This window comes from Salarias fasciatus, unplaced genomic scaffold (assembly GCF_902148845.1).
Source record: "Salarias fasciatus unplaced genomic scaffold, fSalaFa1.1, whole genome shotgun sequence".
NCBI classification, from domain to species: Eukaryota; Metazoa; Chordata; class Actinopteri; order Blenniiformes; family Blenniidae; genus Salarias; species Salarias fasciatus.
The window spans coordinates 28,623-54,127 of record NW_021941309.1 but is presented as its reverse complement, the minus strand read 5'-3'; the positions used below and the strand labels follow the sequence as shown (position 1 = coordinate 54,127).

General features: G+C 52.3%; 1 protein-coding gene across 1 annotated transcript in view; it reads right to left on the bottom strand.

The window, feature by feature from the left end:
• Positions 1–9,074: 9,074 nt before the first annotated feature.
• The window catches only part of ddx31 (DEAD (Asp-Glu-Ala-Asp) box polypeptide 31), a gene marked incomplete at its 5' end in the record, with an annotated part of 35,595 nt that continues 19,164 nt past the window's right edge, over positions 9,075–25,505 (bottom strand). The window contains 5 exons of the mRNA XM_030087008.1: positions 9,075–10,131; positions 12,404–12,608; positions 23,048–23,159; positions 24,006–24,090; positions 25,247–25,386. Coding sequence (XP_029942868.1) covers positions 10,020–10,131; positions 12,404–12,608; positions 23,048–23,159; positions 24,006–24,090; positions 25,247–25,386 — 654 coding nt within the window. The remainder of the gene's footprint in view (positions 10,132–12,403; positions 12,609–23,047; positions 23,160–24,005; positions 24,091–25,246; positions 25,387–25,505) is intronic.

Genomic DNA, 25,505 nt, shown 5'->3' with positions numbered 1-25,505 from the left:
GGAGGTCCTCAGGGTTCAGGACTGGGTGCTATGAGGAGGTCCTCAGGGTTCAGGACTGGGACCTCTGAGGAGGTCCTCAGGGTTCAGGACTGGGAGCTATGAGGAGGTCCTCGGGGTTCAGGACTGGGACCGCTGAGGACCTCCTCAGGGTTCAGGACTGGGACCTATGGGGAGGTCCTCAGGGTTCAGGACTGGGACCTATGAGGAGGTCCTCAGGGTTCAGGACTGGGACCTATGGGGAGGTCCTCAGGGTCCAGAACTGGGACCTCTGAGGACGTTCTCAGGGTTCAGGACTGGGACCTCTGAGGAGGTCCTCAGGGTTCAGGACTGGGAGCTATGAGGAGGTCCTCGGGGTTCAGGACTGGGACTGCTGAGGACCTCCTCAGGGTTCAGGACTGGGACCTATGGGGAGGTCCTCAGGGTTCAGGACTGGGTGCTATGAGGAGGTCCTCAGGGTTCAGGACTGGGACCTATGGGGAGGTCCTCAGGGTTCAGGACTGGGACCTATGGGGAGGTCCTCGGGGTTCAGGACTGGGACCTATGGGGAGGTCCTCGGGGTTCAGGACTGGGAGCTATGAGGAGGTCCTCGGGGTTCAGGACTGGGACCGCTGAGGACCTCCTCAGGGTTCAGGACTGGGACCTATGGGGAGGTCCTCAGGGTTCAGGACTGGGACCTATGAGGAGGTCCTCAGGGTTCAGGACTGGGACCTATGGGGAGGTCCTCAGGGTTCAGGACTGGGACCTATGGGGAGGTCCTCGGGGTTCAGGACTGGGACCTATGGGGAGGTCCTCGGGGTTCAGGACTGGGACCTCTCCAGGATTCAGGGACATGCTGGCTGAGGACGTCTCACTGATCAACTTGTCAAACTTGAAGTTTGTCTTAAAGACAGAACTCTGGACGAGTCTGGATCTTCTGCTGAACTTGAGAGAGAACTGATGGAAACATGGAGAACCTCAGAGAGGAACCTGGACTTCCTTTGGACTAGAATGTTGTTCCACTCGTTGGTTCTGATGTTTTAGTGGTGAAAACATGCAAAGGACAGGACACGACACACGAACACTGGAGGACACACGGCCATGAGGACAGGACACCAGGCTGGACTGTTATTATGATGACTGTCCACTCCAGAACTACCAAGAATATGGACAAGGATAAGGAGAACATGGACTGGGACCAGGACCAGAAGAATATGGACCAGAACCAGGACCAGGAGTTTATGGACTGGCACCAGGGCTATGTGGACAGGGACCAGGACCATAAGAACATGGACTGGGACCAGGACCAGGAGCATATGGACTCTGATGAGGACCACAAGAATATGGAACAAGAGCAGGAAGAGGAGGAGCAGAGGAAGAAGAGGAGGAAGAAGAGGAGGAGAGGAATCAGAGGCATCAGAGGCATCAGAGGAGGAGGAGGAGGAAACTTCATTCCTCCTCGGTCGCTGTCCGGTGCTGAAATCAGCTTCTCTTTTCTCCTCAGTCACTTCTCATCACTGTTTCAGGTTTGATCTGTCTTTAATTTCAAGCCTGATTTTTTTTATTCATTTCAGTTTTTGTTTTAATGACAGCTGGAACTCTTCCAGGCTCTTTTCTCCTCATGTCTGCTGGAGCAAAGTGAAGAACATGGAGCTTCCTGCCTCTGGCTGCTTCCACATCGACTCGCTGCTCTCCCCGCGGCCGCCGGCAGCGCCCCTCCCCCGGCCGGCGCTTCCTTCCCCGCGGACGGAGCCGCTTCGGCGGCGGCAGTCTCCGCTGCGGCCCCGCTGCGCCTCCTTCCTGATCCGGGACATTCTGGCGGACTGTCGGCCCTCTTCACCCGGGGGACCGCTGAGCTCCGGAGCGGGACGGGAGAAAGCTGACCCGGGACCTCTGAGTTCGGAACCGGAGGGTTTGAGCCCTGGACCGGGACCTCTTTCGTCTGAACCGAGAGGTTTGCACTCTGACCCGGTTTTGGTGAGGTCTGCTCCAGGACCGCCAGAGCCGGATCCCGGATCGCATGAAGACTTTCAGGACGAAACTTTGTCCAGTTTGTGTCCGGACTTCAGGATCAGAGGTAAAAATAACGATACGATGAGGAAATCTTCTTAAAGTCCCCGGAGAGGCTCCGTTCAGTCCGCCTCTCCTCTAATCACACTTTGTAGTTTTAATCTACGAAAACTGGACATATGAAATATATGGACTGGACTAATATATATATATTATATATATATATATATATATATATATATATATATATATATATATATGCACATAAATATGTGTGTGTGTTGTGTGTGTGTGTGTGTATATATATATATATACACACACACACACACACATATATATATATACATGTACATATATATATATATATATATATATATATGTATATATATGAGGTGGTCACAGAAGAACCGTGTGATGATTTAAGAGGAAAACAGCAGAAAACAATACGAATCTAATCATCATTAACAACTGATAATGAATCATTGAAGGGAAATGTGCTGCTTTAGTTTTTGTTTCTTTTATTACATTTTGAATTTTCCTGAAATCTCCAGTTCTGCTGGTTCTTTCCTCAGACAGAACCACGTTCTTCTTCATAGTGTCTAGAATCAGATTATATGTACACAGTGAACCTGGCTGGAGATCCAGGTCTGAAGAGAACCAGGACTGAAAGAATCCAGTTTATAGAGAAGCTCACGGTGCTCTGGTCTTGTCCGGTTCCCCTCAGGTTCCGGCGGTAGTCCGGTTCTGCACAAAAAGGTCCGGAAGGCCCGGACCGCATTCAGCGACTGGCAGCTGGCCCGACTGGAGAGAAGCTTCCAGAACCAGAAGTACCTGAGTGTCCAGGACCGGATGGAGCTGGCAGAGAACCTCCAGCTCAGCGACATCCAGGTCAAGACCTGGTACCAGAACCGGAGGTACGCCATAGAACCACCACACAGAACCTGGAACCTGGTCCCCAAAGGCCTGAGGACCAGGTCCACTGTGGGTCGAGTAACGGCTCCGGGGGAGACGGGGGGGCGGAGGAGGGGTCAGGGTGGAGGAGGAGGAGGGGTCAGGGTGGAGGAGGTGGGGTCAGGGTCGAGGAGGTGGGGTCAGGGTGGAGGAGGGGTCAGGGTGGAGGAGGAGGAGGGGTCAGGGTGGAGGAGGAGGGGTCAGGGTGGAGGAGGAGGAGGGGTCAGGGTGGAGGAGGGGTAAGGGTGGAGGAGGAGGGGTCAGGGTGGAGGAGGAGGAGGGGTCAGGGGGAGGAGGAGGAGGGGTCAGGGTGGAGGAGGAGGAGGGGTCAGGGTGGAGGAGGGGGGGGGGTGGTCAGGGTGGAGGAGGGGTCCGGGTGGAGGAGGGGTCAGGGTGGAGGAGGAGGGGGTCAGGGTGGAGGAGGAGGAGGGGTCAGGGTGGAGGAGGGGAGGGGTCAGGGTGGAGGAGGAGGAGGGGTCAGGGTGGAGGTGGGGTCAGGGTGGAGGAGGAGGGGTCAGGGTGGAGGAGGAGGAGGGGTCAGGGTGGAGGTGGGGTCAGGGTGGAGGAGGAGGGGTCAGGGTGGAGGAGGAGGAGGGGTCAGGGTGGAGGTGGGGTCAGGGTGGAGGAGGAGGGGTCAGGGTGGAGGAGGAGGAGGGGTCAGGGTGGAGGTGGGGTCAGGGTGGAGGAGGAGGAGGGGTCAGGGTGGAGGAGGGGTCAGGGTGGAGGAGGAGGAGGTTCTGGCTTCAGGTGTGTGAAGACCTGTCAACATGGTTCACTGCAGCATCCCTGCTACTCCCACACTGAGCCTCTGAGGGGATCTGGGTGAAACTAACATGTCAATAAACTCAGTCTACATGGTTCTCACCATCTTCTGCATCGCAAAGAAAACTATCCCTGTAAATTGGAAATCCAGAAGTAATCTGAGTATCAGGCAGTTTAAGAGTCTTCTATTAGATCATATCAGCTTGGAGACGATGTCTGTCTGTTCAGAGGATCAATCAGCTGAATCTGGTTCCCTCTGGTCCCCTGTGATCAGCTCCATCACTTCCTGTCAGGGGAAGATGAGGGCCTCTCCTCTCTGGGGGGCGGTGGTTGGTGGGGGGGGCCTCTCCTCTTTGAGGGTCGGTTGTTGGTGGGGGGGCCTCTCCTCTCTGGGGGGCGGTGGTTGGGGGGGGGGCCTCTCCTCTCTGGGGGTCGGTGGTTGGTGGGGGGGGGCCTCTCCTCTTTGAAGGTCGGTTGTTGGTGGGGGGGGCCTCTCCTCTCTGGGGGTCGGTTGTTGGTGGGGGGGGCCTCTCCTGTTTGAGGGTCGGTTGTTGGTGGGGGGGGCCTCTCCTCTCTGGGGGTCGGTTGTTGGTGGGGGGGGCCTCTCCTCTTTGAGGGTCGGTTGTTGGTGGGGGGCCTCTCCTCTCTGAAGGTCAGTGGTTGGTGGGGGGGGCCTCTCCTCTTTGAGGGTCGGTGGTTGGTGGGGGGGCCTCTCCTCTTTGAGGGTCGGTTGTTGGTGGGGGGGGCCTCTCCTCTCTGGGGGTCGGTGGTTGGTGGGGGGGGCCTCTCCTCTTTGAGGGTCGGTTGTTGGTGGGGGGGGCCTCTCCTCTTTGAGGGTCGGTCGTTGGTGGGGGGGGCCTGATGGCTGCAGGTGGTTGGCGCTGTCTTGGGGTCGGGATCTGGGCTGCTTCGCTGGGGGCTGTCTTCGTGTTTGGTTTGGATTGGGGGTGGGGGGGCCGCTGGTTGTTGGGGCTGTCTGGCGGCGGTGGGGCGGGGGCCCCGGGGGGCCGGGGTCGGCGGGTGCCGGTTCATGTCCGGGTAGCCGGGGTGTCCTGGGGCGGGTGTGGCTGGGGGCCCTGGGCCCTGGTGCCTGGGGGCTGTCCCCTTCCATTGGGGTGGGGGGGTCGGCCTGGCTGGGGGGGCCAGTCGGCTCGGGCGTGCTGCCGCGGCCTGGGTCGGTGCATTCCCTGGAGTCTGGTTGCTGCCCCGGAATCCAGGACATCGAGGTGGGTGGGTGGGGGGGGACAGGGGGGCGGGGTGGATGGGGGGTAGATAGGGGGGTGGTGGTGGTGGGCTGTGGGGGTGAGGGGGTGGGGGAAGGTGGGTGGGTGTGTACGTGGGCTTTCCTCTGCCCCGTTTCTGGACCGGAGCGGGGGCGTCTGCCTGGGGGGGCGGCTTGGATCCGGGCTCTGTGATGACCGCCGGCTGTCTGGGCTCTGAGGGCCTCTCTGGCCTGCTTCTGGCCTTCTCAGAGGTCAGAGGTCATATATGCATGATCACTATCACCATCACTGTCACCATCATATTCACATGATCACGCTGATCTTTAATCACTCTTCACATACTGGGTTACCTTGTCTTCTGGTGGTGGTTAGACTAATGGTGATCTGTAGCAGACCTCTGTTGATGCACGCCCCGAGTTTACTACTAGTTACTACTAGTTACTACTAGTTACTACTAGTTACTACTAGCTATATTCCCAAAAAAAAAAAGTATATATATGTATATATATATATATGTGTGTGTGTGTGTGTATATATATATATATATATATATATAATATATATATATATATATATATATATATATATATATATATATATATATATATATGTACATGTATGGTTCTGTCAGTTTCTGTGTTGGTTGTCGGCTGTTTCGGTGTTGTCTAGATTGAGGTTTGGGATTGTTCTAGGTTGTGTGTGGTGCGTCGACTACACTGTTTTGTGTTGTGAATTTGTACATAGGTTGTGGCCCCCGCCTCCCTCGTTCTCCCTCTCTTTTTCTCTCTCTCCTTCTGTCTCTCGCTCTCTGAGCGTCTCCGTCCCGGTCCTGTCCTCAGCCATGTCGGATGCCAGTTTTAAATAAAGGCAGCAGCAGGAGGAGACTCAGTCTCGTCCTGCTGCTGACAGTAAAATCTGTTCGGACAGTGAAAGGCTACAGTCAGAGGCTACAGTCAGACAGTGTTGCACACCCAGCTGCCGAACAGGACAAGGGGGGAAAAAAACCCCAAAAAAACCAGAATGTCCCCACTAGTGGACATCGTGTCCTGCTGGGTGACCTGAATGCCCGAGCTGGTGCCGACCGTGACCCCTGACCCTCCTGCCTTGGACAGTCTGGAGTTGGACAGATGAAGGAGGACGGGCGGCGCCTCTGCCGGACCAGCAGCTGTTTCCAGACAGAGACACAACAGAGTCCTGGAGACACGGAGACACCCAGGCTGGAAGCCCTGGACCAGCTGGACACGTCCACTGTCTGACGGGCGAGTCTCGCAGTGCGGACTGCGACGCCGACCACTGGCCAGTGTGCTGCAAGCCGAGGCTTCAACCCCGAAACTCCACCTGACCAATCAGAGGGGGACGCCCCGCATGGACGCCACCAGGGGGCAGCGTCCAGAGGACACCGGAGAGTCAGCCCCATGTCTGCAGGACGCCCTGTCTGCTGACAATCAGACAGGAGGTCTGGGGACAGGAGGTCTGGGGACAGGGGACAGGAGGTCTGGGGACAGGAGGTCTGGGGACAGGAAGTCTGGGGACAGGAGACAGGAGGTCTGGGGACAGGAGGTCTGGGGAAAGGGGACAGGAGGTCTGGGGACAGGAGGTCTGGGGACAGGGGACAGGAAATCTGGGGACAGGAGGTCTGGGGACAGGAGGTCTGGTGACAGGAGGTCTGGGGACAGGAGACAGGAGGTCTGGGGACAGGAGGTCTGGGGAAAGGGGACAGGAGGTCTGGGGACAGGAGGTCTGGGGACAGGGGACAGGAAATCTGGGGACAGGAGGTCTGGGGACAGGAGGTCTGGTGACAGGAGGTCTGGGGACGGGGACAGGAAATCTGGGGACAGGAGGTCTGGGGACAGGAGGTCTGGTGACAGGAAGTCTGGGGACAGGAGGTCTGGGGACAGGAGGTCTGGTGACAGGAGACAGGAGGTCTGGGGACAGGAGGTCTGGGGACAGGGGACAGGAGGTCTGGGGACAGGGAGTCGGGGCCACAGCGCCCCCTATAGCCGACCCGGGTCATGACGGTGCAGCAGCCTGCAGGACTCCAGGACCAGAGGACCGGAGGGTGGTCCTGGTCTCTTCCTTCCCTCCACTCTGTTCTGTTTGCTTGCTTCCTTCTGTCTCCGTCTCTCTTCCTGTCCTCCTGTCCTCCTGTCCTCCTGTCCTCCTGTCAGCTCCAGGAAGATCCTGGACCAGGACTCAAAATCTAAAGAATATACTCGCTTCCTCCTGCCTCCTGCAGGACAGAACCGGTAAAGAAAAATAAAAGACCCTGGAACCAGAACCACATGCGCCCCAGAACCACACAGAACCTACAACCAGAACTGCATGTGCCACACACAGAACCAGGAACCAGAACCACAGAAACACCAGCAGCGCACTGGACCTGGTCCTAAGGATGTTTGACAGAAGCACCTGAAAGCTAGAACCAGGTCCCAGAACCACAGATTGGACCACAGTGCCAGACTCCAGAGTGGAGATGCAGGTACATCAGCACCACACTGGAACCAGACAGAGCCTGGTTCTGGTTCTGGTTCTGGCTGCTGAAACAGTCCTGTTGTCCTCAGTCTGTCCACCAGAGGGCGTGGCTCTCTCCAGGTTCTGGGACTCTGGGACTCTGGGACTCTGGGACTCTGGGACTACGTTCTCCTTCTGTCGTCGCCACCTTTCAGCCCATGTTAGCACTGATGAGAACCCTGATCCAGAACCGTGCTGACCTTCTGTCCCTGTGTTCTCTTGCAGAACCAAGTGGAAGCGCCAGGCGGCGGCGGGTCTGGACCTGCTGGACCTGGCCCACACCGCTGGGACGGTCCTGCCCGTGCACTTCCTGTTTCCTCCAGCCCCGCCCACTCTGAACCTGTACCTCTACCGAGGCCACGCCCACCGCCCCCATCAGGCCACGCCCCACAACCTGTACTCTTAATCCAGGACTCAGCCGGAGAACCAGCTCCAGGAGTTCTGTGGGCCTGAAGCGGGCCAGGAGCAGGACCAGTAGGTCCAGGGTTCCCCGGTGGAACACGGGGCTGAAGATGATCCGGAGGTTCTAGGATCAGGAGTTCTGAGGGCTCATGAAGACCAGGGGACTGGGAGAACCGGGACTGGTTCAGGTTCTAGTCCCTGAGCAGAGACCAGGCCAGAACCTGCTGGTGGAACCGTTCCATAAAAGACTGATGGAACAGAACGTGTCCCGGTTTGTTCATGATCCGAACCAGAACCACCGTCTCCTCCGAGGTTCCCAGGAGAACCTCGGACTGTCTGTCTCCGTCTCCGGACTGATGGGAACACGATGGACCCGCAGAACCTGCAGATCTGATCCAGGTAGTTCCCCAGGACGGAACCACTGCTTTAGCAACGCAGAACCGGGACCAGAACCACACAGACCCAAACACAGGCCCCGTTCCCGTTCCAGTGAGAACTTAGAGAACACTCCAGAACCGAGGCAGTTCTCCAGGTGGTCTCCAGTGGACCCGCGGGGCCAGAACATCCACAGATCCAAAACCAGCAGAACGTTAAGGACCCTAAAGGTCAGAGGTCACCGGTGGGGGAGTCCTGAGGACTGGTCTGGTCCTCCAGTCAGGAGACGGGCTGCAGGACCTAGGACCAACTGGAGACGAGTGAGGGACGACGGGGACACTCCAACAGGACCCAGCTGAGACGGAAGGAGGACAGATTAATGTCTCAGGTCCTGGACTCTGTCTCATAGTGCTGGACTGTGTCTCTGGTCCTGGACTGTGTCTCAGGTCCTGGACTGTGTCTCATAGTGCTGGACTGTGTCTCATAGTGCTGGACTGTGTCTCATAGTGCTGGACTGTGTCTCAGGTCCTGGACTGTGTCTCAGGTCCAGCTTTCTCAGGTGAAGACTAAAACCAGCGTCCGTCTTAAAGCAGGTTTGAAACTGTCCAGGTCAACAGGGGGGTCCAGTCTGTCCTCTGGGTCCAGGTCAACAGGGGGGTCCAGTCTGTCCTCTGGGTCCAGGTCAACAGGGGGGTCCAGTCTGTCCTCTGGCTCCAGGTCAACAGGGGGGTCCAGTCTGTCCTCTGGGTCCAGGTCAACAGGGGGGTCCAGTCTGTCCTCTGGGTCCAGGTCAACAGGGGGGTCCAGTCTGTCCTCTGGGTCCAGGTCAACAGGGGGGTCCAGTCTGTCCTCTGGGTCCAGTTCAACAGGGGGGGTCCAGTCTGTCCTCTGGGCCCAGGTCAGCAGGGGGGTCCACTCTGTCTTGTGGGTCCAAGTCAACAGGGGGGTCCACAGGAGCCACTGGGACCGGGACCGTCCCCTCTCCACCAGGACCGACTGTCATCCAGACCCTGAAGCAGAACCAGGCGTTCTGCCGGTTCTGCTTCAGGGTCGGACCGCTGCAAACAGTGGGAGAACACGGAGAACAACGGGACCAGGAGCAGGTCCAGACCCAGGAACTGTTTCCCGTTTCCACGGAGACGGAGTCCAAGTTTTCAAACAGCCGCACTGTTCTTGTCTGAGCCCGTCGTCATGACGACCGTTCCCTCCAGCTGGAGGAGAACAGCAGCATTCCATCCAGGAGAACGTTCTTGGTCCTCTCTTAGAACCTGAAGACGATCAGAGAGACCCGTCCCACATGTCCTCCCTGGACCGGACTGAGCAGAGAACCTGAAGACGATCAGAGAGACCCGTCCCACATGTCCTCCCTGGACCGGACTGAGCAGAGAACCTGAAGACGATCAGAGAGACCCGTCCCACATGTCCTCCCTGGACCGGACTGAGCAGAGAACCTGAAGACGATCAGAGAGACCCGTCCCACATGTCCTCCCTGGACCGGACTGAGCAGAGAACCTGAAGACGAGGAAACGTTTGGTTCCAAAAACACATTTTAATAAGAAACAAATACTCAAAGTGTGACAGCTGATCAACCCAACGTTCTGCTTAGAACCTGGAGAGAACCTGGAGAGAACCTGGAGAGAACCTGCAGCTTCTGGAGACCCGAACCCCAAACCCGGTTCCGTCTCCATCAGCCTGTTCTCCCGTTCTGTTCCAAACCTGCCAGACTGACGGCCCTGATCCAGACGTCTGGGCCGGTTCCGGTCAGACTGCCCCCCCCCCCCCCCCCCCCCCCCCCCCCCTCCGCCTCTTCTACTCCTTCTTCTTCTTCTCCTTCTTCTTCTTCTTCCTCCAGGCGTCTCCTCCCTCCAGGCCGCTGGAGAACTCAGAGCGGAGCAAATGGTCCATCTGACCGGGACGGAACCTGGAGAGCAGAGGATGGACATCAAGACGGCAGCAAGAGACAGACAGAGAGACAGACAGAGAGAGCGACAGAGACAGACAGAGAGAGCGACAGAGACAGACAGAGAGAGAGACAGAGAGACACAGACAGAGAGAGAGACAGAGAGACACAGACAGAGAGAGAGAGACAGACAGAGAGACAGAGACAGACAGACAGAGAGACAGAGACAGACAGAGAGAGAGAGAGACAGACAGAGATACAGATACAGAGACAGAGAGACAGAGACAGAGAGACAGAGAGGACCCAAGTAATGACGACTGTCCTCCGGGCGGGCTTCCAGCTGCCGCTGTTCTCATGGGCCAGAGCAAACAAACCACGACGGACGCTGCTTTGAAAAGTGACTGTGAAGCTATCAGGCTGAAAGTCCACCTGCAGAGACGTCCAGAGAGAGACACTGGAGGACGGAGACAGCAGAGCGTCTGGACGGAGGACAAGGTCTGGACAGAAGTGAAGAGACTGATCCAGAACCAGAAAACAGTCTGAACGGAAGCGGCCGGCCCGGTCAGAGCGCCACCTGCTGGTGGTCTGCGCTGCAGGAGAGGGACCTGCAGCGGCGGGGCGGAGCCCCGAGGACAGACGCACGCCGTGTCGACGGGCGGCGTTCCCGTTATTGGAATGTCGTCACGGCGACCGATAGCCCGACTTGTCTTGCTGATTCCGGTTTGTTTTGATGAACTTTCATTTCTTTACTCTTTGATTCTGATTCTGACGCAAAACCACTTTATTCCAAAACTGTTTGAACCTGGAGTCAAAACAAACTTTTAAACAAACACAGCCTGTCTCTCTCATTCTCTCTCTCTCACACACACACACACACACACACACACACACAGGTTCGTATTTCTATCCTTGTGGGGACCTTCCATTGACTCCCATTCATGTCTCGCCCCTGACCCAGACCCTGACCCTGACCCTGACCCAGACCCAGACCCAGACCCAGACCCTGACCCAGACCCTGACCCAGACCCAGACCCAGACCCAGACCCAGACCCAGACCCTGACCCTGACCCAGACCCAGACCCAGACCCTGACCCAGACCCAGACCCAGACCCAGACCCAGACCCTGACCCAGACCCTGACCCTGACCCTGACCCAGACCCAGACCCAGACCCTGACCCAGACCCTGACCCAGACCCTGACCCTGACCCAGACCCTGACCCAGACCCAGACCCAGACCCAGACCCTGACCCTGACCCTGACCCTGACCCAGACCCAGACCCTGACCCTGACCCAGACCCTGACCCAGACCCTGACCCTGACCCTGACCCAGACCCAGACCCTGACCTAGACCTGGTCTGGAACAACATGGTGAAGAAAACACTGTTTCCCTCATCAGGACCAGAAGAAGGTCCCACAAGGCACATCGAGCTGGTTTTACTATCCTTGAGGGGACATTTGGTCCCCACAAGGATAGGAAAACAAGCACACACACACACACACACACACACACACACACACACACACACACACACACACACAAACACACACACACACACACACACACACACAGACACACTCTCTCTCTCTCTTGGGGTCAGCAGAGACATAATTACAGGTGTGTGTGTGTGTGTGTGTGTGTGTGTGTGTGTGTGTGTGTGTGTGTGTGTGTGTGTGTATCATGTCCAGACACGCCAGCTGTGAAGAGCAGCTGTTCACAACAACAAACACACAGTGTGGTTCTCACTTGAATTGGTGATTAATGAGTGAGTGTGTGAGGCGCAGGAAGTGTGTTAATGAGTGTGTGTGTGTGTGTGAGGCACAGGAAGTGTGTTAATGAGTATACACACAGACGTGACAGACACTTTCAGCGGGGGGGGGGGGGGGGAGCTCAGCTCTGTAAAGTCCAGATTTTAGACCACATCAGGACTTTCTGGTAAAATCTTCATAATGTATGCATGAGTAGGAGCTGTTGTGATCAAAGATCCGGGTCTTTCGGGCCAACCGGACCCCGGTCTCTGGTCTCTGGTCTCTGGTCTCCGGTCTCCAGTCTCCGGTCTCCGGTCTCGGAGCAGGCCTTCCAGGACTGAAGAGTTAGAAACTGTTTAGAGGTCGGAGGTCAGACACGGAGTGGCGAGGTGGACAGATGGTCAGAAGACTCTAAATCACAGCTGCCGGGTCTGTCCTCAAGGGTGCAGCAAGCCGGACCAATCAGGGTCCACCAACTACGGTGGCGTGAAAACAGCCTGAAACACCAACACACCTGGACCTGGTCTGGACCAGTTGACTGACTCACCTTTTCTTCCCGCTCCTCTGGTTCTTTCCCCGGTTCTGATCCCGGTTCTGGTCCCGGTTCTGGCCCCCGGCCCGGCTCAGGCCCTGTGGAGCGTCTCGCAGGCCGAAGCTTTTGGCGGTGTGTCCCAGGTGGAGCGAGCGGATGTGGAAGACGTGTTTGAGGTGAGCGGGGTAGGTGGTGTAGGCCCGCAGGAAGGACTGCAGCGCTGTGACATCACAATGACATCACAATGACATCAGAGAGACATCACAATGACATCAGAGACATCACAGTGACATCACAGAGACATCACAATGACATCACAGTGATATCACAGTGACATCACAATGACATCACAGCAACATCAGTGACATCACAGTGACATCACAATGACATCAGAGAGACATCACAATGACATCAGAGACATCACAGTGACATCACAATGACATCACAGAGACATCACAATGACATCACAGAGACATCACAATGACATCACAGTGATATCACAGTGACATCACAATGACATCACAGCAACATCAGTGACATCACAGTGACATCACGGCGACATCAGGAGGCTGTCGCTCAATCAAAATCAAGTCCATCTTTATTTCTACAGCAGCTGACAGACATCAAAGCAACAGCAGCTGCTTCACAGCACAGAACCAGCAGAACAGCAGAGGAACAAATGGAAACGCCATCTATGATGTCCAGCACTGTACAGTGGTAGAACATCACAAAGGAGCTTTAATGAGGGATCTATTATATTTCCTGGTGTTGTATAAGGATGTATGATTGAGGGGAAAAAAAAGAAAAAAGAAGGAGAAATTCTCTTGCGTCGTCTCATATCAATACTGAAATTGTTATTGTTGTGCCAAGAGCGCCCTCTAACCTCGCTCTCACGTACCATCCCTTTTTGTGCCAGTCTTTACACAATTATAAAAAATAAGGAAAATAAATTCACAAAAGGACAGGGTGAGCAGGAGGCGACTGAGACTCGAAGGGCGCCTCCTCCTGGTAGCAGATCACCTAAACCACCTGCTCCTTTTAAAGCTCGGGTAGACCATGTTGTCCAACAGCTCTTCCTGTCATCCTGAGTGAAATGCTCCTCCCCCCTGGGAGAAGTCAATACATTATGTGGACGGAAAAAGGTGCGGAAAAAAATCTGACCACTGTAGCGGCCACAGGAGTGTAAAAACTCCGACCAATCGTCAGGCGCGGACCGCTCTTAAGGAACCAATCAAATCCCTTCGCCGTTCTACCAGCCCCCTGCGTGTACATTTCAGTGGCGTGCGCTGGCCCTGGTTCAGAGCGCGTTGCCAAGGCGCTCTCGGCGCTCGCGGCTCACGTGAAAAAAAGAAGGAAGGGAGCGGCGCGCTGCGCTGCTGTGCGCGCTGTGTGCAGCAGTCAGAAAGGTTCATAACACTGGAGGCCATCACAAACTCTGTGCGTGTTGCGATTCCGCGTCCAGTGCGTTCGCTGTCAACGGGAGCTCCTCCAATGGGGTGGGAGCTGGGCGGAGCCTTGGAGAGATGCTACATTCGTGCTGCATGCTAGTTTTCCAAGATCGTCGACCCGAGCTTTAATGCACAGTCCAGCACACACAAATCCACCAACAGCACATACGAGGGGGTCCCAGAAAAAAAACCAGACTGTGTTTATGAAATTAAAACAAGAATGATTCCAGAGTTTTGGTTGTTCGATCTCGCTACAGCATGTTCTTGTGCAGATCTCTGCAAAGTATCGTCTCACAAAGTTCCACAGGGAAAGCACACACAGCGCTAATGTCAACACAGCAGGACCCGCTTCTTCAGAAAAGCACAAAATGGTGGAACACATCACTAAACGGGATCAGGGCGCAAGCATCAGATTCTGTTTTCTGCTGGGAAAAACTGCATCAGAAACACTCGTTATGGTCCAGGAGGCGCATAAAGACGGTGTCCTGGGAGAACGCAGGTTTCTGAATGGGATGGCGCTTTGAAAGGGGAGAAATGTCCACTGAAGACCAGCCCCACTCCGGACGACCCGCATCCTCAGGCACGCAGGAGAAGATCCGCGAGGTGGAAGCCGTGGTCCTGGCTGATGGGCGAAGGACGATCGGGGAGGTGTCCACCTTGACGGGGGTTCCGTGGAGTTCCTGTCAGGAGATCCTGTCCCAGGATTTGGGCTTGCGGCGGGTCGCGGCGAAGATGGTTCCGGGCGTCCTCGCTCCGGAGCAGAAGGCGGCCGGCGTGGATGTGTGCCGGGAAATCCTCCAGCACTCTGAAGAGGATCCTGGGCCGCTGGGCAGAGTCCTCACGGCGGATGAGACCTGGCGTCACGCCTACGATCCCGAGACGAAGCAGCGGTCGAGCCAGCGGCGACACCCGGACTCCCCTCGGCCGGAAACAGTGCGCCAGCCCCGGTCGGCGGTAAAAGCCACGCTGATCTGCTGTTTGGATGTGAAAGGGGTCGTCCACAGCGAGTCTGAGCCGCCTGGCAGTCTGTTCACCAGGACCACTACATCCAGGTCCTGAGGGGCTCCGAGGAGCAGCGAGGCAGCAGCGTCCGGAGCTTTGGCGGGATGGCGAGTGGTGGCTGCACCACGACAACGCGCCGGAGCACCGGGTCCTGCGCGGAATGCAGTTCCTGGAGAAAAACGGGATGACCTGCTGCCTCATCCGCCCTATTCGCCGGACCTAGCACCCTGGGACTTTTTTTTCTTCCCAAGAATGAAGAAACAGCTGAAGGGGCGGAGATCTGAGGACGTCGAGGAGGTTAAACAAAAATCGAAGGACGCACTGAACGGGATCAATACGCACGAGTTTTCAAACGCCTTTGAAAGCTGGAAAACACGGATGCAGCGGTGGATTCAAACCAGCGGGGATTACTGTGAAGGAGACAGCTTTGAATAATTGTTCAAATAAAACAAATGAAACGTTATGACCAGTGTGCAGTTTTTTTTTTCGGCTCTCCTCGTATAAGCAAGCATAGGAATAGCAAGAGGTGGACTGGTGTTTGGAGAACCCTCTACTGACAGCCCAACAAGTCTTTTTTTTTTTGCATATTTTGAAACTGACTTAATCTGCTCAATTCACAGACGCATATGTGTGGTTGTATGAACGCTGTATGGTATAAATGAAGGGAACAGAAGTGACGGTGCCTGGTGTCAATAATACAATGCAGCATTGTAACACAAGTTAATAATTTCTTAGAAGTTTTAATTCGATTCATAGTGCGCATCAGCTTGGTACCAAAGACACTTATACATCCTTTACAACAAGAAAGTACTTACGATCATACTGAGGTTTTTTCCAACGCCTTAACTATGATATGGCAGGCCATTTAGCTGCAGCCGATACACTTTCCCATACCCTTCAGTCTGTCCATTAATCGAGATTTGACCGGAGGCTGCGCACCTCTGGCTGACGTCACTCCGCTGAGTGTTTTCCGTGTTGCTGAAGCCTACGAGCGACTGAAGTGCTTGCTGTCTCTCTCTTGCTATTACTGTTAATTCACGAAGCAATCAAAAATCGGGGTTATTTACGCCCCCGGGGTTACTTTCGCCCCCGATTGACCAGCGATCTCTCGTGAATTACATTTCTTCTCCGCCGTTAGCGCCACCGGCGTGCTAACTAGCTTAGCGTGCTAACTAGCTTGGTCCGCCGGGACCGCTATGGCGTCCTCCCCTCTGTCTTCTTTTCTTTCCTGCTCAGTGTGCCGTATGTTGAGTCAGAACCCTGCCTCCCTTGACGATAGGGGTATTTGCGTAAAGTGCAGTGTATTGACAGCGCTGGAGGCCAGGGTAACCGAGTTAGAGGAGCGGCTGCGCAGATGTGAGGGGCAGGGCAGCGCTAGCTACAGCCAGGTAGCGGCAGGGCTCGCAGCCCGCTCCCGCAGTGAGAGGAGTGTTAGCAAGCCTAGCCCCGCAGCGTGTCCCGATCAGCCGGGACAAGACCAGGACCGGTTTGTGACAGTCCGGAGGAAGGCTAGTGCTAAGCACCGCCACGTAGCACTCCAAGAACCGCTTCACGTCTGCAATAGGTTCTCTCCCCTCAGCGACGACACGCCGGCTGAACTGGACTCGCTGGTGATTGGCAGCTCTATAGTTAGAGACGTGAAGCTGCCAGCGGTGAAGGTTAGGTGTTACCCGGGGGCCAGAGTGGGGGACATCGAGGGGAACCTTAGGCTTTTAAAACAGGAAGGTAGGAGATTCCGTCGAGTCGTGATTCACGCAGGCGGTAATGATGCCCGGCGGAGACAATCAGAGGTGCTCAAATTACAAGTAGCCTCGGTGTGTGAACTGGCTAAGTCGATGTCTGATGCCGTAATATTCTCTGGTCCCCTGCCCAATTTGGTCAATGATGAAATGTATAGCCGACTTTCATCATTCAATCGCTGGTTGTCTAGATGGAGTGAGGAAAACGGAGTTATTTTTCTAAACAACTGGTGCACCTTCTGGGGAAAGCCTGGGCTCATCCGCAGGGACGGCATCCACCCAACTTTGGATGGTGCAGCCCTTTTAGCTCGCAATATGGCTGATCGGCTTCGAACTCTAAATTGACAATCCAGCTATGAGCCCCGGGCGCAGAGCAGTCGTGTAGAACGCTCCTCTGTTGATCTTGTTGATCTCGTCACTAATCCTGCTCCCGGATTTTTACAAGTCCAGCATGGAGGTTTACCTAGGCTAACAGAGACTGTGTCTGTCCATAGTGCTCAAAGCATTAGAAAAAAGTCAATGGGTAAAAAGCTTAACACCTGTACAAGACAGAATAACTTTTCCAGTAGGAAATACATAAAATGTGGTCCACTAAACATTAGAGCAATCTCCACTAAATCTCTGTTAGTTAATGACCTTATCGGTGACAATAACATTGATCTCCTTGCTCTAACAGAAACTTGGCTCCAGCAAGATGACTATGTGAGGCTCAATGAATGTACCCCTCCAACCTATGTTAATTTCCAAACAGCTAGATCAACAGGTGGAGGTGGAGGTGTGGCAGTGATTTCCCACTCCAGTCTTCTTCTTAAACCCAAAACTAATGTTAAATTCAACTCTTTTGAAAGCTTAATACTAACGCTTACTTGTCCAAATTGGAAGAATCAAAAAGCTGTGCTATTAATTATTGTGTATCGACCTCCTGGTCCTTACTCTGACTTTTTAACTGAGTTCTCAGAGTTTTTAAGCAATATAGTATTGACTCATAACAAGATCCTTATAATAGGTGACTTTAACATCCATGTGGATGATTCTGGTGATAGTTTGAGTAATGCGTTTATTGCAGTATTAGATAGTATCGGTTTCACTCAAAATGTTGATGAATCCACTCATAGTCACAAGCACACCCTGGATCTGGTCTTAACATATGGGATAGAGGTCAGGGACCTAAATGTTCTCCCTCAGAACCCCATACTCTCAGACCATTTTTTAATTACTTTTCAGGTTTTGATTGAAGACTACTGTGCTCAAAAAGATAAAATTCAGCTGAAACGGACATTATCTGAAAAATCTGTGGCTCGGTACAAAGAATTGATCCAGCCTGCATTTGCTGCATTATCTTGTGAAGTTACAGAAATGAGCTTATTGACCAGTGGTGATAATAGTGATCAGTTTGTTGACAGTGCTATGCACTCACTAAAATCTGCCCTTGACGTAGTGGCTCCGTTGCAGCTGAAAACCAATCGACCCAGGCGCGTTGCTCCATGGTTTAATTCTGAAACCCGTGTTCTCAAACAAAAAACTCGGCAATTAGAAAGACTGTGGCGTAAATCTAAATCAGAACAATCTCTGAAGGCCTGGAAATGTAGCTTGCTAAGCTATAAACAAATTCTTTTTAAAGCCAAGACATTATATTACTCTCGTTTAATGGAAATAAACAAAAATAACCCTCGGTTTCTGTTCAACACTGTAGCCAGACTGACAACCAGTCATACTGTAGTGGAACCAGTAATCCCAGAATCTTTAAACTGCCATGACTTTCTTAAATTCTTTAATGAAAAAATCATAACCATCAGAGGTAAAATCAGTGAAGCGCTTTCCTCAGATCAAGCTCAGGGAATCCAGCCACTGCCTCCACCTGAAATACCTGAAATACTAGATAGTTTCTCACCAGTAGATGGGGCTGAGATTACTTCGATTGTAATGTCTTCTAAAACCTCAACCTGTCTCCTAGATCCAATTCCAACTAAGCTTTTCAAAGATATTCTTCCAGTTATCTTAAATACGATCATAACTATAATAAATACCTCTCTAGAAATTGGCTATGTGCCACAGTCATTTAAATTCGCAGTAATCAAACCACTGCTGAAAAAACCTAATCTCGATCCTGATATTCTAGCCAACTACAGACCGATATCAAATCTGCCTTTTATTTCAAAAGTCCTGGAAAAAGTCGTGGTTAAACAGCTTTACTGCCACCTACAGGACAATAGTTTATTTGAGAAATGTCAGTCAGGATATAGAGCTTATCACAGCACTGAGACTGCGTTAGTTAAAGTCACTAATGACTTGCTATTGGCGGCTGACGCAGGTCTAGTCTCAGTCCTGGTTCTCTTAGACCTCAGTGCAGCTTTTGATACAATCGACCACAATATTCTCCTGCAGAGGTTAGAATGTGAGGTTGGAATCAGAGGAAAAGCCCTCTGCTGGTTCAAATCCTATTTATCTAATAGGTACCAATTTGTTCACGTTAACCAACAGTCCTCACCGTGCTCCCAGGTCAGTTATGGGGTTCCTCAAGGGTCCGTGCTCGGGCCAATTTTATTTCTGTTATATATGCTTCCTTTAGGGAACATAATTAGAAGTCACGATATCAATTTTCATTGCTATGCAGATGACACACAACTGTATTTATCTATGAAACCTGATCAAACTAATCAAATAGACAGACTCAGTGACTGTATCAGAGAAATTAAATCCTGGATGACTACGAACTATCTCCGTCTGAATCCTGGCAAAACAGAGGTCATTATACTAGGCCCCCATAAACTGAGAGAGTGTCTATCTGAACAGATCATCACCTTAGGGCCTCCACACACTACAGGATAATCGGGCCGAATTCTGCCCCGATCTTCTCCTCCCGATCGAGGCCGACAGGGTCCGATTGTCGGGAGTATGCAAATGAGTTCGGGTCCGATCTTCGTGTAGTGTGCGGTGTGTTCCGAGAGATTTTTTCCGGTCGGAGCCTCTCGGGAGGCGTCGGAAGGGGAGATCGGAGATAATGAACATGTTCAATATTTCCGATCGCAAATCTTGTCGTGTGTGGTGCGCTCCGAGAGGCGCCGATCAGCTCTGAGTAGAGCTGTCCACACCCTCGAAATAAAGCTCTCTGATTGGCTGAACAGCTCCGTCTCACCAAGGTGCCGCTGATTAAAAACATCCACTCACAGCTGTCAGAGCTGGATGATGAATATATGTCTGTGAAATATATTCACTATATGACAGTGAAACAGAAAAGCCAGAGCTCTAAACTCAGCCGTGCAGAAAGTGATGGTTAATCCTGTCGCTGCTGGATGAACTAGATCCTCCATTCAGACCCAAACTCCGATCTAATATCTGCATCTCCGCCAGTCCTGCAATAATCCCAATGTTTTAATTAATCTCCGTTATTAACCATCACGGAAGAATGGGGAAGAAAAAAATAATAATAAAAGAAAAAAAAACTTTCCACTGATTCCGTGCCCTCAGAGACAGAGCGGGCTATAATGAAACTTTCCTAATCAACGTATTTTTACTCTGATTTAAACTATCAAATCTGTGGACATAAAGAATGATTTAAGATATTTGATGATTTAAAAAAGATTTAAAAAAGTAGCTTTTATTTGACACGGTCTGCTAATAACTTTATTCTACTGCTGCACTCGGGACTCAAAAGTAAAAAAAAAACAAAAAAAAAAAAACACACACAAACAGATTAGCTAATAAGCTGAATTATTATTAAATGTAAATTATAATAAAATGATCTGAAACTATGTTTCCCTCTTCTGTACTGGAACATTTAAATTTTCTAACGAGGTGCTGACAGTCCGTGCTCCGTGGGGGGGGGGGGGGGTCTGCACTGAAGGAGCGATGCTGATGTGAATGAATGAACTGAGGGAACGAATGAGTTCTCCACTTATTATTGAAAGTGGAGATGAATGTAAAAACAGCAATGAAGGGAAACAGCACAAAGTCACGTCGGACGACGTGAGATTTGGAGGAGTGAGGAGAGATTCTCGGCTGAAGAATCTGCTGGTGTGTGGTCTGCTCCAGAGTGACACCACATACTAGACGATCAGGAGAGGAAGATTGGTTACGATCTGTCCTCTGCTGTCTTGTAGTGTGTGGTGTCTGAATCGGGGAAGATTGAAAAAATCCTGTAGTGTGTGGCCGGCTTTAGATAACGTCAGTGTATCCTCCTCCTCTACTGTCAGGAACCTCGGGGTCTTATTTGATCAGGATATCTCCTTTAAAGCACACATCAACCTGGCTTGTAAAACAGCATATTTCCACTTGCGCAACATAGCTAAAATAAGAAACATTTTACCTAGAAGCGATGCAGAAAAACTCATCCATGCATTTGTTTCCACTAGACTGGACTACTGCAACTCCCTTCTCGCAGCCTGCCCAAAAAGTGCATTAAAAAACTTTCAGTTGGTTCAAAATGCGGCCGCCAGATTATTAACTGGAACTAGAAGACGTGAACACATTACTCCCGTTCTAAAATCTCTTCACTGGCTTCCTGTCGAGTTTAGAGTTAGATTTAAAATCCTTCTCCTCACTTACAAAATCCTAAATGGGATGGCTCCAACCTATCTCCAAGATGCTTTAACGCCTTATCAACCAATCAGAGCACTCCGCTCTCAAAATGCAGGGTTACTGGTGACTCCTAGAGTCTCTAAATGGACACTAGGTGGAAGAGCCTTTAGCTATCAGGCACCGTTTTTATGGAACCAGCTTCCAAGTGGTGTCAAAGAGGCAGACACAGTCTCCACATTTAAGGTTAGGCTCAAGACGTTTCTCTTCGATGCAGCCTATGATCAGGTCAGCTAGGGATTCTAAACTAAACTAAGTAAACTATACTAACTAAATACTAGTTCAAACAGTTAAGTATCCACAAAGCTGCCCTAGGAGCTAGAATGCTGTGGGAAGTACGGTGCACTGAGCCCTGTCCTCTAATGTCTGAATGTTCTTCCCTTTAGTCCGTTCATTGCTTTTCCCCTGCTGTCCCCCCCTTCGAGGGGGAGTCTTCTCCAGTTTCAGTTGCTGACTCCACTATTACGAGGGCCTACGAACAAGCTCCGTCCGGACCGGGAGGACACTCCTGTCGGTCCTGCCCGCGGACTGGCTTCGGTTCTACTTCTGGGATCCGTGGTTCTTGTGCTGGACCGTCCAACGGACTGTCCTCAGCATAGTCCTAGGCTTTACTTCTTATTGTCTCATGCTAGCTGTTGCCAAAGCTGTCCGTCCCTGGGAGAGGGATCCCTCCATACTGTGGTTCTCCCCAAGATCTCTTCTTCTCCCACTGGGTTTCTGGAGTTTGTTCTTGCCGGATGTGAGGGTCTAAGGCGGTGGTTGCTTCGTTTTGTCTCGTTACTGTGAATTTGACATATTAACATTATGCTTATTCACTGTTTTTATTTTTACCAACCAATGTAACATCTTGAAGCCTCTGAGGCAGCTGCTGTTGTGATACTGGGCTGTACAAAAATACATTGATTGATTGATTGATTGATTGATATATGGAAAGAGGGTTATATGTGTCTTGTAAGTGTCAATGTCCGATATCCTTACCACTGTTGGTAGTACTGTATTTACCATTGCTGGTTTTGTTTAATATGTATACCATTGTTGCTAGAAAGTTGTTGAAATCCTGTCGTTATGTTACCATGGTAATGTTAGCACTTGAACACCTAATATCTGGTATAAAGTGCATACGCAAGATTAAGTTTAAGATGCTAAATTCAGCTTATTTTGTTCTTTTTCTGTTGATAGAAGCGGCACTGAAGATCATTGTGATTGAAAAATTGTGGAATAGGGGTGGGGTTAACAAAGGTTTTTCCTTCTTCCCGCTCCCTTTCAGGCAGCCTGATTTAAAGGTCTAATACACGATTTTCTCGAAAAGACGAAGCCAAACGTCTGTTACTCACTGTTTGAACAACGCCCTGCTCCAGACCATCGCCCGCCTCTCCTGCTTCTCCCAGGAAACACGGAAGCGTGCGAGCGCGACCTCCTCCTCTCCGGCGTGCACGGCTCTGTTTACAGTTTCTGCGATCCGCCTCATTCATACATAAAGCTTTTTTTCCGAGACAGTTCCAGTTTCATGATGTCAGACTCGCCATCGGTCAGTACTAGCTCAGAAGCTCACGGCTACAGAAACACTCTGAATGCGCAAAAGGGAGAAGCTGATTGGGCGCGAGCACGAAGAACCGCCTTACGAAAGCAGCTCGTCAGAACGATTGACAAACAGACCCACCAGTTATTTAGGTGATCCACCCGGAAATCAAAATCCTGTATTAGACCTTTAATGTACAGGAGATTTATCTTTTTGCTTTCTGTTTTCGTCCATTGTGTTTTTTTGTTTGAAAATGGCTTGTCCTGTGTGACTATGGTTACATTTTGCCTGAAATACATAAATAAATAAATAAATACATAAATAAATAAATAAATAAATAAATAAATAACCCCGGCAGCACAGCAGGGGGCGCTACCTCTTTTGGCCTTTTGCAGCGTGGCGGCGTTCGAGTGGACGAAGTTCTCAAACTCTGTCTGGAGAACGGTGGCTCGCTCACGGACGTCCTGCTCCAGAGCTTTGGAGGAACTCTGAGGACGAGACAGAGACGGGCAGACCAGGGTCAGAGTAACCAGAGACCAGATCTAGAAAATACTGGATCACCCAGAGACCAGCTCAAGAAGATACTGATCAATAAGGGACAGGATCAACAAGACACTGAATCACAGAGAGACCAGATCACCCAGAGAAGAGATCTTTGCTGTCACTCAGATAAAGAAGTCAAACCTCTTGCAAGCTTGTGTTCTGTTCAGAAGATGTTTAAATAAAGTTTGGTTCTCCAAAGTTTTCTTGGTCTTGGTTTTGGACGCCCAGAGAACCCTGGTCCTCTCAGGTTTGTAGCTTTGATAGCAGGAATTTCACAGGCCTCAGTTCTGGAGCAGAATAACAACACCGCCCCCTGGTGGAGCAGAGCTGCACTGCAGGCCTCAAGGTCAGCGAGACCTCCAAGGTCAACACGGCTCACAGGTCCAGAACTCAAAGGTCTTCAGGGTCCACTAGTGGTAGCCATGTGGCTGAGAATCACTGGCTCACTGTGCAGCGTACGGTTCTCCGTGTTCTCCCACTGAGTTAAAACACCTCCATGTTCTCAAAGGTTCCGCGGCTCCCTGAACCGACCAATAAGGTGTCAGGAAAAAACCAGGTCACAATCACAACTCCCCTGAAACACAGACAACCTCCAATGAGGACTGAGTTCTGGGACCGGGACGAGCCAGGCTGGAATCCCACAGCAAACGGGTCATCACTTCGCTTCCCTGAGCACGACCTTTGACCCCAGCCAATCTCCGGTGCTCTCAGCAGTGCAGTGAAGGTCGTGGAGTCATGGCAGCTGGAGCTTCCAGACCCTTCTAATGACCCTGAAACAGAAAGACACTCACCTTGCTGTGATACTTGCCCCGCCCCTTGTAGGTGTCGTCCATCATCAGGGTCACCAGAACGTCCTGCAGCTTCATCTCTGATAGGCTGGAAATCCAACACAACCACAAAAGACCCGCCCACACTGTCAACCTCCAGCACTGCAGCGTCCACAGACCCGGCGGCCTGAGAGCGGAACCCTGCTGGGACAAACACTCAGACCAGAGAGGACGAACCACGGAGACAGCACGGAGACAGGACGAACCACGGAGACAGGACGGAGACAGGACGAACCACGGAGACAGGACGGAGACAGGATGGAGACAGGATGAACCACGGAGACAGGACAGAGACAGGACGAACCATGGAGACAGGACGAACCACGGAGACAGGACGGAGACAGGACGAACCATGGAGACAGGACGGAGACAGGACGGAGACAGGACGAACCATGGAGACAGGACGAACCACGGAGACAGGACGGAGACAGGACGAACCACGGAGACAGGACGAACCATGCAGACAGGACGGAAACAGGACAAACCATGGAGACAGGACGGAGACAGGACGAACCACGGAGACAGGACGGAGACAGGACGAACCACGGAGACAGGATGGAGACAGGACGGAGACAGGACGAACCATGGAGACAGGACGAACCACGGAGACAGGACGAACCACGGAGACAGGACGGAGACAGGACGAACCACGGAGACAGGACGGAGACAGGACGAACCATGGAGACAAGATGGAGACAGGACGAACCGCAGGACAGCCAGACAACGCTGTGGCAGTTTGGACTACAGGCTTTTCGGAACAGATGTTTTTAACGGTTTTTGAAAACATCCACTGAGTCCAGGGAGCGCCGGTCCAGAGGAAGTTCCTGGATTCCAGTTTCTGATGAACAGCTGAGCATCGTCAGAGTAACCATGGAAACTGATGAACAGCTGAGCATCGTCAGAGTAACCATGGAAACTGATGAACAGCTGAGTATCATCAGAGTAACCATGGAAACTGATGAACAGCTGAGTATCGTCAGAGTAACCATGGAAACTGATGAACAGCTGAGCATTGTCAGAGTAACCATGGAAACTGATGAACAGCTGAGTATCATCAGAGTAACTATGGAAACTGATGAACAGCTGAGTATCATCAGAGTAACCATGGAAACTGATGCCGGTACTGAAGGAACACTACATGGAACTGAGAGAACCGCATGAACTGACAGAACGTCGCGGTCCGGTGTGGAACGTCATTGGCTCACCTGATGTTGTGATTGGCCAGCTCGGTGATGAAGGGCGTCTCCGTCGGCGTGAGGAAGAGGACGCTGCTTCCTGCCGCGCCGATGCGAGCCGTGCGGCCGACGCGGTGGACGTACTCGGCCGCCGCCGTGGGAGGAGTGTACTGCACACAGGAAGTAGCTGTGAGGAGTGTACTGCACACAGGAAGTAGCTGTGAGGAGTGTACTGCACACAGGAAGTAGCTGTGAGGAGTGTACTGCACACAGGAAGTAGCTGTGAGGA